Below are 12837 nucleotides of genomic sequence, written 5' to 3'. Positions count from 1 at the left end.
AGTAGTACTAATACCACCAAACATTTCTAAATAACGCTCCTAAAAATAGATCTAAAGTTATTCAAAATGGTTCCTTTTAGACAGATTTCTTTTTATGACTGGTGAACCTTCAAAGTTCTAAAAATACTTGAAATTTTTGTTCTTTTATTGCTCATTCATGCTTTTTATATTTTTGCTAGATTGGTATTTACCTTGGTAAGTTTTCAACTTGTACTCTAATTTTTTTTTTTTTTTTTTTTTTTTAACTAAAGAACATTTATTTGTTTTTCACCAAGACTTTATCTTGAGGACGTAACTAAACTGCGCCTCCACTCCCCACCCCAATTTGAAGGAGGATTAGTACAGTGGATGTTATAAAGCAGGTATGAACAGTTTGAGGGACTGGAACCAACGTTAACTGACAAAAACCAACTTCCATCTAAATCATCATAAAAATGTTTTAAGTAAAAAAAAGGGGGGGAGGGGGGCAAAGGGGTTTTCAGATTGGACAAGATCATCACATTTTATCTAATACATTCAATTCTGGCTAGGGTATACCAAAATGGAAACAGGATAACTATAATACAAAACTTCCACTACAGCACACTGCACACATCTGTGTTCCAAGCCCACCCCCGTTCCCCTAATGCTTCCAAACTCAACTATTTCCCAGCTTGTTGGGCCTGTCGACGAAGGAGCACGTAGATCTTCTCTTTAATCCAATCTTTGTTATAAGGCTGGTATGTCTGGGTATCAGCTCGGTAAACAAGGCAGCTGAGGTCTGCCAGGTCATCAATAAAATCAAACAACTGACTGATATCATATGTGATAGAGGGGCTGTTGGGATTCATTCTCTTCAGATGTTCTTCATACATTTTACAAACACCTTCCATACACTCATTCACAGATTCATAGTCAGCGTAAGTTCTGCCTTCTGGCCTCTTGGTAGGCTGTACCAGCAAGATGGTGTGAGAAAGCTGGAGTGCTGAGCGGCAGCACGCTAGCGCTGGATGGGGTGGGGAGTCTCTAATTTTTAAAAACATGATTGCATTAGCTTTTTATACTGCCTCTCATTATGTTTCATTTTAGTATTTTTTTTCTTTTTAAAAATTAATTCAGTTCAGTTTAGTCATTCAGTCATGTCCGACTCTTTGCAACTCCAAGGACTGTAGCACGCCAGGCATCCCTGTCCATCAACTCCTGGAGTCTACTTAAACTCATGTCCATTGAGTTGGTGATGCCATCCAACCATCTCATCCTCTGTCATCCCCTTCTCCTCCCTCCTTCAATCTGTCCCAGCATCAGGGTCTTTTCTAATGAGTCAGTTCTTCACATCAGGTGGCCAAAGTATTGGAATTTCAGCTTCAACATCAGTCCTTCCAATGAATATTCAGCACTGATTTCCTTTAGGATAGACTGGTTGGATGTCCTAGGAGTCCAAGGGACTCTCTACAGTCTTCTCCAACACCACAGTTCAAAAGCATCAATTCTTCAACACTCAGCTTTCTTTATAGTCCAACTCTCACATCCATACATGACTACTGGAAAAACCATAGCCTTGACTAGACAGACTTTTGTTGGCAAAGTAATGTCTCTGCATTTTAATATGCTGTCTAGGTTGGTCATAGCTTTCCTTCCAAGGAGCACGCATCTTTTAATTTCATGGCTGCTGTCACCTTCTGCAGTGATTTTGGAGCCCCCAAAAATAAAGTTGGCCACTGTTTCCACATCTATTTGCCATGAAGTGATGGGACCAGATGCTATGGTCTTAGTTTTCTAAATGTTGAACTCTAAGCCAACATTTTCACTCTCCTATTTCACTTTCATCAAGAGGCTCTTTAGTTCTTCTTTGCTTTCTGCCCTAAGGGTCGTGTCATCTGTTTATTTGAGGTTATTGATATTTCTCCCAGCAATCTTGATTCCAGCTTGTGCTTCTTCCAGCCCAGTGTTTCTCATGATGTACTCTGCATATAAGTTAAATAAGCAGGGTGACAAGAGACAGCCTTGATGTACTCCTTTTCCTATTTGGAACCAGTCTGTTGCTCCATTTCATATTCTAACTGTTTCTTCCTGACTTGCATATAGATTTCTCCAGAGGCAGGTCAGGTGGTCTGGTATTCCCATCTCTTTCAGAATTTCCCACAGTTTATTGTGATCCACACAGTCAAAGGCTTTGGCATAGTCAATAAAGCAGAAATAGATATTTTTCTGGAACTCTCTTGCTTTTTCGACGATCCAGTGCATGTTGACAATTTGATCTCTGGTTCCTCTGCCTTTTTAAAATCCAGCTTGAACATCTGGAAATTCACAGTTCATGCACTGTTGAAGCCTGGCTTGGAGAATTTTGAGCATCACTTTACTAGCGTGTCAGATGACTGCAATTGTGTGGTAGTCTGAGCATTCTTTGGCATTGCCTTTCCTTGGGATTGGAATGAAAACTGACATTTTCCAGTTCTGTGGCCACTGCTGAGTTTTCCAAATTTGCTGGCATGTTGAGAGTAGCACTTTCACAGCATCATCTTTTAGGATTTGAAATAGTTCAACCAGAATTCCATCACCTCCACTAGCTTTGTTCGTAGTGATACTTCCTAAGGCCCACTTGACTTCACATTCCAGGATGTCTGACTCTAGCTGAGTGATCACACCATCATGATTATCTGGGTCATGAAGATCTTTTTTGTATCATTCTTCTGTGTATTGTTGCCACCTCTTCATAATATCTTCTGCTTCTGTTAGGTCCAAACCATTTCTGTCCTTTATTGAGCCCATCTTTGCATGAAATGTTCCCCTGGTATCTCTAATTTTCTTGAAGAGATCTCTAGCCTTTCCCATTTTATTGTTTTCCTCTATCTCTTTGCACTGATCACTGTTTGTGGTCAGTTGTTTACCAATTTGGAAACTCTTTTGAGTACTGGTTGGCTCTCTGGAGGAATGGATTATCAATTGATGAAGTTCTGAGACATTTAACAAAGAATCAGAAAATATAAAGCAGCACAGGACACAGCATTTTGACTATGTCATCCCACTCACCAGACCTATAAAGTTTCTGCTTAGAAATGCTACTAGCCTTATGTGATAGTTCCCTTGTAGTTACAAGCTATTTTTTTTCTTGATGCTAATATTCTTTGAGTTTTGATAGCTTTTTTGTGAGTCTTGGAAATAATCTAAGTTGATTTTGTTTGATAACCCATGAGTTTCATGAACTGGATATATAAAAACCTCTGCAGACTGGGGAAGTTACTGGCCATTTCCTTTAAATAAGCTTTCTGTCCCTTCTCTCTTTTGCTTGTTTCTCATTCCTTCTGGGACTCCAAAAACGGGAATGTTAACACTGGTTGATTTTGACCAGAAGTCTCTCAAACGATCCTCATTTTGTAAAATTCTTTTTTTCTCTTTGGTTTGGGTGACTACCACTACTCGTCGTCCAGGTGCTGATACATTTCTCTGTATCATTTAATGTATTGTTGATCTAGTATATGTTTTTTTTTATTTCAGCTATTTTATTCTTCAGCTCTGTTTGGCACTTCTTTTTATTTTCTGACTCTGTTAAATGTCTCAGTATGTTTATCCATCCTTATCATGAATTCTTTGAGTATCTTTTTGATCATTACCTTGAACTCTTAATCACATAGATTACTTATCTCCACTTCACTTAGTTCTTCTGGGGTTTGTCTTGTTCCTTTGTTTGGAATATATTCCTCTGTTTCCTCAATTTCCCTAATTCTAGATATTTATTTCTATGTATTGGGTAGATTGGTTACATTTCCCAATCGTGGAGAAGTATGCTTATGTAGGAAATATTCTGTTGGGCAAAGCAGCACACTCCCCTGTGGTCACCAAAGCTACATGCCTTAGGTGTGCCCCAATGTGGGCTGCATGGGCTCTTCTGCTGAGCTGGGGCTGACTATATGGGTGTGTTAGTAGGTGGTGCTGACCCCAACCCTCTTGGCTGCTAGGCCCTGCTTTGACACCATTGGTGAGTGCCAGCTGGGTCAGATCTAGGTGCAGGTGGTCTCATCTGGTGATGGCCTGCTGCTGCTGCTGCTAAGTCGCTTCAGTCGTGTCTGACTCTTAGCAACCCCATGGGCAGCAACCTACCAGGCTCCTCTGTCCATGGGACTCTCCAGGCAAGAGTACTGGAGTGGGTTGCCATTGCCTTCTCCGGGTGATGGCCTACTGATAGGCAAATACTCCCTTGGTGCTAAGAGGCTGGAGTGGGGACTCCAAAATAGTACTTGTTAGCATCAATAACCTTCTTCTTGCAATCTCTGTACTTCTCAGCTTTGCTGGTTTGTTTGGGTGAAATCAGAACGAGAACTTATGTCAGTCAGTTCAATCGCTCAGTCGTGTTCGACTCTGTGCAATCCCATTGACAGTAGTATGCCAGGCCTCCCTGTCCATCACCAACTCCCGGAGTCTACTCAAACTCATGCCCATTGAGTTGGTGATGCCATCTAACCATCTCATCCTCTGTCATCCCATTCTCCTCCTGCCTTCAATCTGTCCCAGCATCAGCGTTTTTTCAAATGAGTCAGTTCCTCGCATCAGGTGGCCAAAATATTGGAGTTTCAGCTTCAGCATCAGTCCTTCCAATGAATATTCAGGACTGATTTCCTTTAGGATAAACTGGTTGGATGTCCTTGCAGTCCAAGGGACTCTAAGAGTCTTCTCCATCACCACAGTTCAAAAGCATCAATTCTTCAGCACTCAGCTTTCTTTATAGTCCAGCTCTCATATCCATACATGACTACTGATAAAACCATAGCTTTGACTCTATGGACCTTTGTTGGCAAAGTAATGTCTCTGCTTTTTAATATGCTGTGTAGGTTGGTCATAGCTTTTCTTTGTGGGGTGACCCAAAAGTCTGGGGAGCTGGCTGCTCACTCCATTCCTATCCTGGTCAGAGAAGCTCTTCTAATCTAAGCAGTTCCCTCTTGGTACTGAGCAAAGTCAGCCATAAAAAAATGAGTTCTTTATTGATACAATGGTTGCAAAAGTTGCTTGAAGAAACTGGACAAAAAAATAGGGTAATTTCTACACCAATTACAGGCACAGCCACACTGGATCTGACAAATGGAATACTAACTTTACTAATTATGTTTTTATTGAAAAGTTTATCTTTTCAATGCTTTGAAAACTCAGTGTGCATAATGCCTGAATTTCTTATTGATAAAATGGTGAAACTGAGTATATTAACGATTCAAAACACAGATTTTTAGTATTGATACCAAATTAGCTGTAAATGGCTTAATAACTGTATCAGTACAAAAGTAAACAGTCATAGGCCTAGTAATGCTGGTCTTTTATTGAGTATTGGTGAGGCTAATGGAAATTCTGGCTTCTGAGAGGTTAACCTAGTCCCTATCATCACAAGGTATACTTTAAGTTAGACATTTCTCAATTTTGACTCTAGGTTTATATCACTGATAGTGACTATCCATTTCCATTTCATTAGTTTTATACTTGTGCTGTATTTTCCCAGAGCTAGGCTGTCCCAAACATTGCCCAGAAGAATGTTTTTCAATCTAGCTCTACTTTAGATTCACTTGAGGAGCTTTTATAGTGCTCCTGGGAACTGACAACTGACACTCACTCTGGAAACTGGGAAATGGGGAAAATTCTCTGACTGATGTAGCCATAAGAAACCCAGTTATTCAGTGGTCTATTACCCAGATTAAAGAGCTGTGTCACAGGAGGGCTTAAGCCTCTGAGAAATAATATCTAATGGAAAAAAAGAAAAAATATACTTTACTGATACTTTCATTCCCAATGTTAGTTCACAATTTTTTTATTTGGACACATTCTCAGTTTTATGATGTTCTCATTTTTATTAAATCTACATACTTCCATGGAGTAAATAAGTTTGGTGCATTTCTAAAACAGAGCTGGCAGTAAGTCTAGTAGGTTCTCATCTGAAATTGATTTAAGTGAAAATATCTTAACCAATATTTATGGCCAAATCCAAGTGATGCTGAATGCGAGAAAGTAGACAGAATATGAGTAATATTTCAGATAACCACGATGGTACAATCACGCACCTAGAGTCAGACATTCTGAGTGTGAAGTCAAGTGAGCCTGAGGAAGCACTACTATGAACAAAGCTAGTGGAGGTAATGGAATTCCAGCTGAGCTACTTCAAATCCTTAAAGTTAGGCTGTGAAAGTGTTGCATTCCATATGCCAGCAAATTTGGAAAACTCAGCAGGGGCCACAGGACTGGATAACTTTTCATTGCAATCCTCAAACTACCACACAATTTCACTCATTTCACACACTAACAAAGTAATGCTCAAAATTCTCCAAGCCAGGCTTCAACAGTACATGAACCAAGAACTTCCAGAAGTTCAAGCTAGATTTAGAAAAGGCAGAGGAACCAGAGATCAAATTGCCAACATCCTCTGGATCACAGAACAAGCAAGAGAATTCTAGAAAAACATCTACTTCTGCTTCATTGACTACACTAAAGCCTTTGACTGTGTGGATTACAACTAACTGGAAAATTCTTAAAGAGATGGGAATACCAGACTACCTTACCTGTCTCCTGAGAAACCTGTATGCAGGTTAAGAAACAACAGTTAGAACTGGACATAGAACAATGGACTGGTTCCAAATAGGGAAAGGAGTATGTCAAGGCTGTATATTGTCACCCTGCTTATTTAATTTATATGCAGAGTACATCATGCAAAATGTCTGGCTGGATGAAGCATAAGCTGCAATCAAGACTGCTGGGAGAAATGTCAATAACCTCAGATATGCAGATGACACCACCCTTTTAAGGCAGAAAGTGAAGAGGAACTAAAGAGCCTCTTGATGAAAGTGAAAGAGGAGAGTGAAATGCTGGCTTGAAACTCAACATTCAAAAAGGAAGATCATGGTATCCAGTCTCATCACTTCATGGCAAATAGATGGGGAAACAATGGAACCAGTGAGAGATTTGCTTGCTCCTTGGAAGAAAAGCTATGACCAACCTAGACAGCATATTAAAAAGCAGAGACATTACTTTATTGACAAAGGTCTATTTAGTCAAAGCTATGGTTTTTCCAAGAGTCATGTATGGAAATGAGAGTTGGATCATAAAGAAAGCTGAGCACTGAAGAATTGATGCTTTTGAACTGCAGTGTTGGAGAAGACTCTTGAGAGTTCCTTTGATTGCAAGGAGATCAAACCAGTCAATCCTAAAGGAAGTCAACCCTGATTATTCATTGGAAGGACTAACGCTGAACCTGAAGCTCCAATATTTTGGCCACCTGATGTGAAAAGCTGACTCACTAGAAAAGACCCTAATGCTGAGAAAGATTGAAGGCAAGAAGAGAAGGGGACGATAGAGGATGAGATGGTTAGATGCCATCACTGACTCAATGGACATGAGTTTGAGCAAACTCCAGGAGATGGTGAAGGACAGGGAAACCTGGCGTGCTGCAGTCCATTGTGTCGCAAAGATTCAGACACGACTGTGCGACTGAACAACATTTCACTACCATCTCAGTTACACCTCAGTAATATTTTTATTAATCCTTTTCTGATTTATGCTACCCTTGGCCAAATTGCCCCCATCTGTCTTCATATGACTGGGCTTGGGGAGTTAGGGGGACTATGAGGAATAAGATAAGGAATGAGCAGCTTTTTTTCACTGACAGAAAACAGGTCCATTTCATTTTCCTGTCAATAAGTAAAGCCTTTAAGTTACTGCTACCCTGTATCTATCAAAAATTCAATTCAGAGAAATAATGTTTAAAAATTTTTTGAGAGAGACCTAGTCCACCAATTCCTCCAGAGCCTCAAATGTCTACTTAGGTTCAGCCAAAGCAGCAGAGGTAGCAAGTACTCTTAACTAGATGATATCGCATCCATTCCTTATTGAATTGTACTTTGTGAATTATGATTTCATGCACTGTCATTTACTATACAGGGAAGCTATATAAAATAATCCTATGAAATGAGTCACCACACACTGGGTAAGAATGCTTTGAGAACACTGTTATTATATTATCAAATCCTCTTTATTAAATCTTTCAGGAAGTTTTGTTTTACCTAGTTATATTTCTCTTGAATATGAGTTTTTATCTTGCACCCACTGTGAACTTTGTAACAAAGAATGTTTCTTTTTATGTATCAGCTCAAATTAAAGTGTAAGCATATTCAAGGTATATAAATATAAATTATATATACATGCATTTATATGTGTGTGTATATATACATATATATATTTGCATTCTATACAGCACCTTGAAAAATCTTATATATAGTAAATGCACAGTACTAGTTGGTTGGCTAATTAACTATGTTTGTCCCTCTGTCCATTTCTAACACTTTTTCCAGGAATGCAATTTAAAGCAATAGTTTTTGTTGATACATAAAAACTGACAGAGGATATAATCAAAGAATTACCTTTAAAATTGTAAGTTTTATTTCTGAAATTGCTTTATCCCTGATATCTTCAAGTTGTTTCAATGCCTGAGTAGCCTGATGTAACTGTTCTTCACAAAATTCATGTAGAGAATATGTTCGAAACTTATCCAGCTAATTAAATGATAATAAATGTTCAGTGTTGAAAGTCAAAATTCATTTTAAAAAAAGAAAATAAAATATTTTGGTCACTGGTTCATATCATAAAGAATAGCATATTTTATACTGTTTTGTATATATTATATATGCATTATATACTATTCAAATTTAAACACTATTACTCAGTCTAAGCAAACCTTGAAAGAAGACAGAAAAACACATCATTTGAATTGTTAAATTCTAGTTAGCTTTAGTTAACTTTTAAACCAAAGCAGAAAATTCAGAAGTTGATATATTTATGAAATATCTATGAATTCAGGGCAATCGACAATCTTAGGAATTGCTTTTACCTTTGGAGCTCCCATTATCTGTAAAACTTAAAAATATGAGCACTAGATGTAGGATAGACTAAAATTAAATAATTTAAATAAAGTGAATTCCATTCTGAATTTATTCAGAATCCTGCATGGAGAAATTTCCATCAACTGTGCTGCTGAACTCCTCTAGTAATACATACACATGATTTTCACCTATTTATGTATATTCCATAATTCTTCCTCTTTTCAGTATTTTATTTTTCCCACATTATGTTAATTCTCTTTCCAAAATACATTTTCATCAACAAATGTATACACATCCTTATCCCTAGTTATCTTATATATGCTTCCAAAAACAAAAAATGGAATGCTCTGGCATTAGAATTTTGGATTAACTCTTTGTGCTCTTCCTCTCCTGGTCTCACATACGGTTACCAGGGCCTGATTTTTCCAGTTTTATTGTTGTTCAGTCACCAAGTCGTGTTCCACTCTTTGTAACCCCATGGACTGCAGTAGGCCAGGCCTCTCTGTCCCTCACCATTTTCCAGAGTTTGCCCAAGTTTCCAGTATGTCTCAAAAATCTTCCTTCCTTTCTGACCTCACTGCCTACTGAAGTCCTTATTACTTCACCTGCATTATTCCAGTACTATAGTAACTGATCTTTATAATTCTATATCTCCTTGGTTTCAATTATTCTTGTAAATCTTGTAAATCACTATCACATTAATTTCAGAAAATTTCAATAGTTTTTCTTTATGAATAGTTCTAAAAGTTTACTCTGCACAAAAATCACCTGGCTTGTTAAAAACGTAAATTACTAGCGCCACTCACTTCACCCTTCCCAAAAAGGGGTGAGTCACATAATTTTACAATTTTATTAAGCACTCAAAACAGTGTCCAATAAAGCACAATCATTCTTATACAGGAAACATAATCAAAAGTCCTAACACTCTTTAGCTGGTTCTGTGGTCTTACACATGTCGCAATCTAGGATTTAGTTTGTCATTTGAAAGTGAAGTTTTAGATAAAATGATTCATGTATGTTCTTTCCCTTCTGCTGCTGCTGCTGCTAAGTTGCTTCAGTCGTGTCCAACTCTGTGCGACCCCATAGACGGCAGCCCACCAGGCTCCCCCGTCCCTGGGATTCTCCAGGCAAGAACACTGGAGTGGGTTGCCATTTCCTTCTCCATCTTTCCCTTCTACTTCTAAACATTTCAGTCCCTTTAAAGGTGTGAATGGAACGTCACCTGCCATATTAAGAAACAGGATATTGCGGCCATCAAGTCAGTAGCTGCTGCAGCCACCCTCAACTGTGCACGCTGATGGGATTCAGGATGAACACAAGCAGGATACTAGCCCTAGATAGTTAAGGTGCATATCAAAGGAATGATTTCAATGGACCCAGACTCTTGCATCTTCCCATACATAGAGAAGCACTAAATTCATTAACCTGAGATGTCTTTAAATAATAATAATCTTTTGATGTTCCAACTACCTGGTTCTCATTGCAAGATCCCCTATACATTCTGGCTCCTCCCTTACCCCTTTCAAAGCAGTTCCTCAGAGCTACCTAAGAGACTGTCTCCTCTGCTTAATTCCTCAAAAAGTTTGCCAAATAAAACATTCTCAACTTTTAGGCTGTACAGTTTTTTCAGTCAACAAAGAAGTGCTTGCATTCCAGCAGTGTATTCTGGCACACTTGTGAACTCCATTCATGGCATTAACTTCTAAACAATCCCATCATATGCATTCTTAACCTTGCTTTTTTCTCCTCCCTCCTCATTGTCAATCCTCATTGCAATCTGCTTCCCCAGCTTTGTGTAATCCTTTAGACCTAGTGCACAATTGGCCATCTTCGAATTCCTGAGCCAGGCTCAGTTCTTTAGTCTATGAATCTCTGTTCTCCTTCCATCTGATCCTGGCTTCTCCAGTCTTAGAAACTCCCATTCTTGCAAAACATCCTCACAATCCCCACTAGAAGCAACCCTGCCTTAAAGGAAGGTTCAGTTCCTACTTTTCCCTTATGCTGTTGTTCTTGATCTGATATTTAAGACTCAATGTAACTTTCAAATCAAACATACATTGAATATTTTACACAGATTCATATCCCTTACTTAACTGCCCTACTCCCCTCCTCTCTGGCTATTCAAGTCCAGCATAGCCTAGCTTATAATATCTTTCCTTCACAAAGCATCCCCCAACCTTATCTCTAAAAAAGGTTAATATCTACTTTTGAATTCTAATTCTGAGTATCTAATCTGAATTTCTGTGGTATGACTATTTTACAAGTATTATTTGCAAGCAAATATTCCTTGCCTTATATTTTGCTAACTGATTGGCTAGAATGATTAGAATTAGTTGTCATTTTTATATGTAAAGAATTATCTCTTTTAATAAACTATAGGACTTCCCAAGTGGCTCAGTGGTAAAGAATCTGCCTGCCAATGCAGGAGCCGCAGGAGACACAGGTTCAGTCCCTGGGTTGGGAAGATTCCCCTGGAGAAGAAAATGACAACCCACTCAGGGATTCTTGTCAGGGTAATCCCACAGATAGAAGAGCCTGGCTGGCTACAGTTCAGGGGGTGGCAGAGAATCTGACAAGACTGAGCAACTGAGCACAGTAAACTCTAAGTAGATTAAACAAAGCAATGCTTTGTCTTTTACTTTGTATCCATCTCCTTTGCATTTTGCATATACTAGATAATTAACACATATTATATATTATCTGGAAAGGTTTGTTTCCTTCTGCGTCATGTTCCAGGGGGAAGCTAACATGACTTAAGGTCTCCAATAACCCCTCTGGGTCACTCTGTTAGCATTACCATCTATTAGCACTTTAGTCATAGATTTCAGAGATATTCTAAAATCTCCTTTGCCTTACCACCCATCAATAAGTTAACTGATAAATTCTGTCACTCATTTATTCATAAAACAATGTAATATTATAGCTGTCCAACTGTTTCCTTTTGAATTAAAACCATATTAAAAATACTCCTCTGTGAAATATTTAACTTGAATTTAATCCTTTTGAAACAATAATATTATTACTGTAACTATACAAATGATATTTCATCTGTAGTAATTAACTAATATTTATGTAAGCATCTCCTTGCAGGAAACCACTCTCATCAGGAAATCCCTTCTGTCTTGTCACTTTATCAAAGCAATACTGTAACTGAACTTAAATCAGGCACCCCTGTGCTCTGCTCATCTCCAGCTCAAATATACTTTTCAATATCTGACCTAACCTATTTGTTCTTTCTATAGACCAAATAAATAGAAATGAAGAAGGATTAATTAACATATGACCAGAAGAGATCTGGTCAACTAATTATTATTAATTAATTCCCTAGCTTCCCCTTCAGTAATCTCAAGAAAAAACTGTGTGAACAAACTGTATAAACAAGATAGCATCTAAGAAAAGATCACAAGAGATAAAACAAGTTTGTACACAGGGTGGGTGGTGAAACTCCAACCCTCATCTCAATGATTAACTGAGATTACTTCCCCTTTTCCCTTTGAAAACATTCATGGCCAAGCAGAATCTTCAGAGAAGGTTTCTGGGGACATTAAATCCACCATTTCCCCAGATTGCTGACATTCTGATTAAAATCAACCTTGCTTTCCACCAACACCTGCCACTTTCTTGGTTATTGACTTTTCAAGTGGCAAGCAGCTGGATCTGAGTTTGGTAACATTTCTTGACTAATTCTTTGATTTATTTACTCACCCAGGGACTATTCATTGAGCACCTACTATGTAACAGTCACTATACATAATAATTCTAAAAATAAGCTGTTCATTTGCAAGTGTTAATCTTATTACATGTGTATAGTTCACACAATTTTTGCACTGACTGTCAAATTTATAACTTGTTCAAGCCCTTTCAACTATTTCTCTAAGATTAGATGACTATTTTACTCTTTAGTATCTCCCTTACACAGTGGGTAAGTGAAGTAAAAGATGCTGGAATCCTGCTCAATTAAATATGTAAAATTTACAGGTCTGTGTACTTAATTTCTTTGAAAGAACTCTAC

At 38.2% G+C, this 12837-nt stretch overlaps 2 protein-coding genes across 2 annotated transcripts in view; both read right to left on the bottom strand.

Moving 5' to 3' along the window:
- DNAH14 (dynein axonemal heavy chain 14) overlaps positions 1–12837 on the bottom strand; it is a 388841-nt gene that overhangs the window by 323308 nt on the left and 52696 nt on the right. Inside the window, exon 9 of the mRNA XM_043922886.1 lies at positions 8367–8498. Within this exon, the coding sequence (XP_043778821.1) occupies positions 8367–8498 (132 nt within the window). The remainder of the gene's footprint in view (positions 1–8366; positions 8499–12837) is intronic.
- Positions 378–1022, bottom strand: LOC122708016 (enhancer of rudimentary homolog). Its single transcript, XM_043924097.1, has one exon. The coding sequence runs from the start codon at positions 1020–1022 to the stop codon at positions 642–644; it is 381 nt and encodes a 126-aa protein (XP_043780032.1). The 3' UTR covers positions 378–641.

The sequence above is a fragment of the Cervus elaphus genome, chromosome 14, assembly GCF_910594005.1.
Source record: "Cervus elaphus chromosome 14, mCerEla1.1, whole genome shotgun sequence".
Classification (NCBI taxonomy): Eukaryota; Metazoa; Chordata; class Mammalia; order Artiodactyla; family Cervidae; genus Cervus; species Cervus elaphus.
Note: the sequence above shows the minus strand (reverse complement) of the source record. Positions and strands in the feature narration are given on the sequence as shown.

What these genes read in the sequence shown, in the direction of transcription:
- LOC122708016 (XM_043924097.1), bottom strand. Translation starts at nt 1,022, where the DNA reads ATGTTTTTAAAAATTAGAGACTCCCCACCCCATCCAGCGCTAGCGTGC.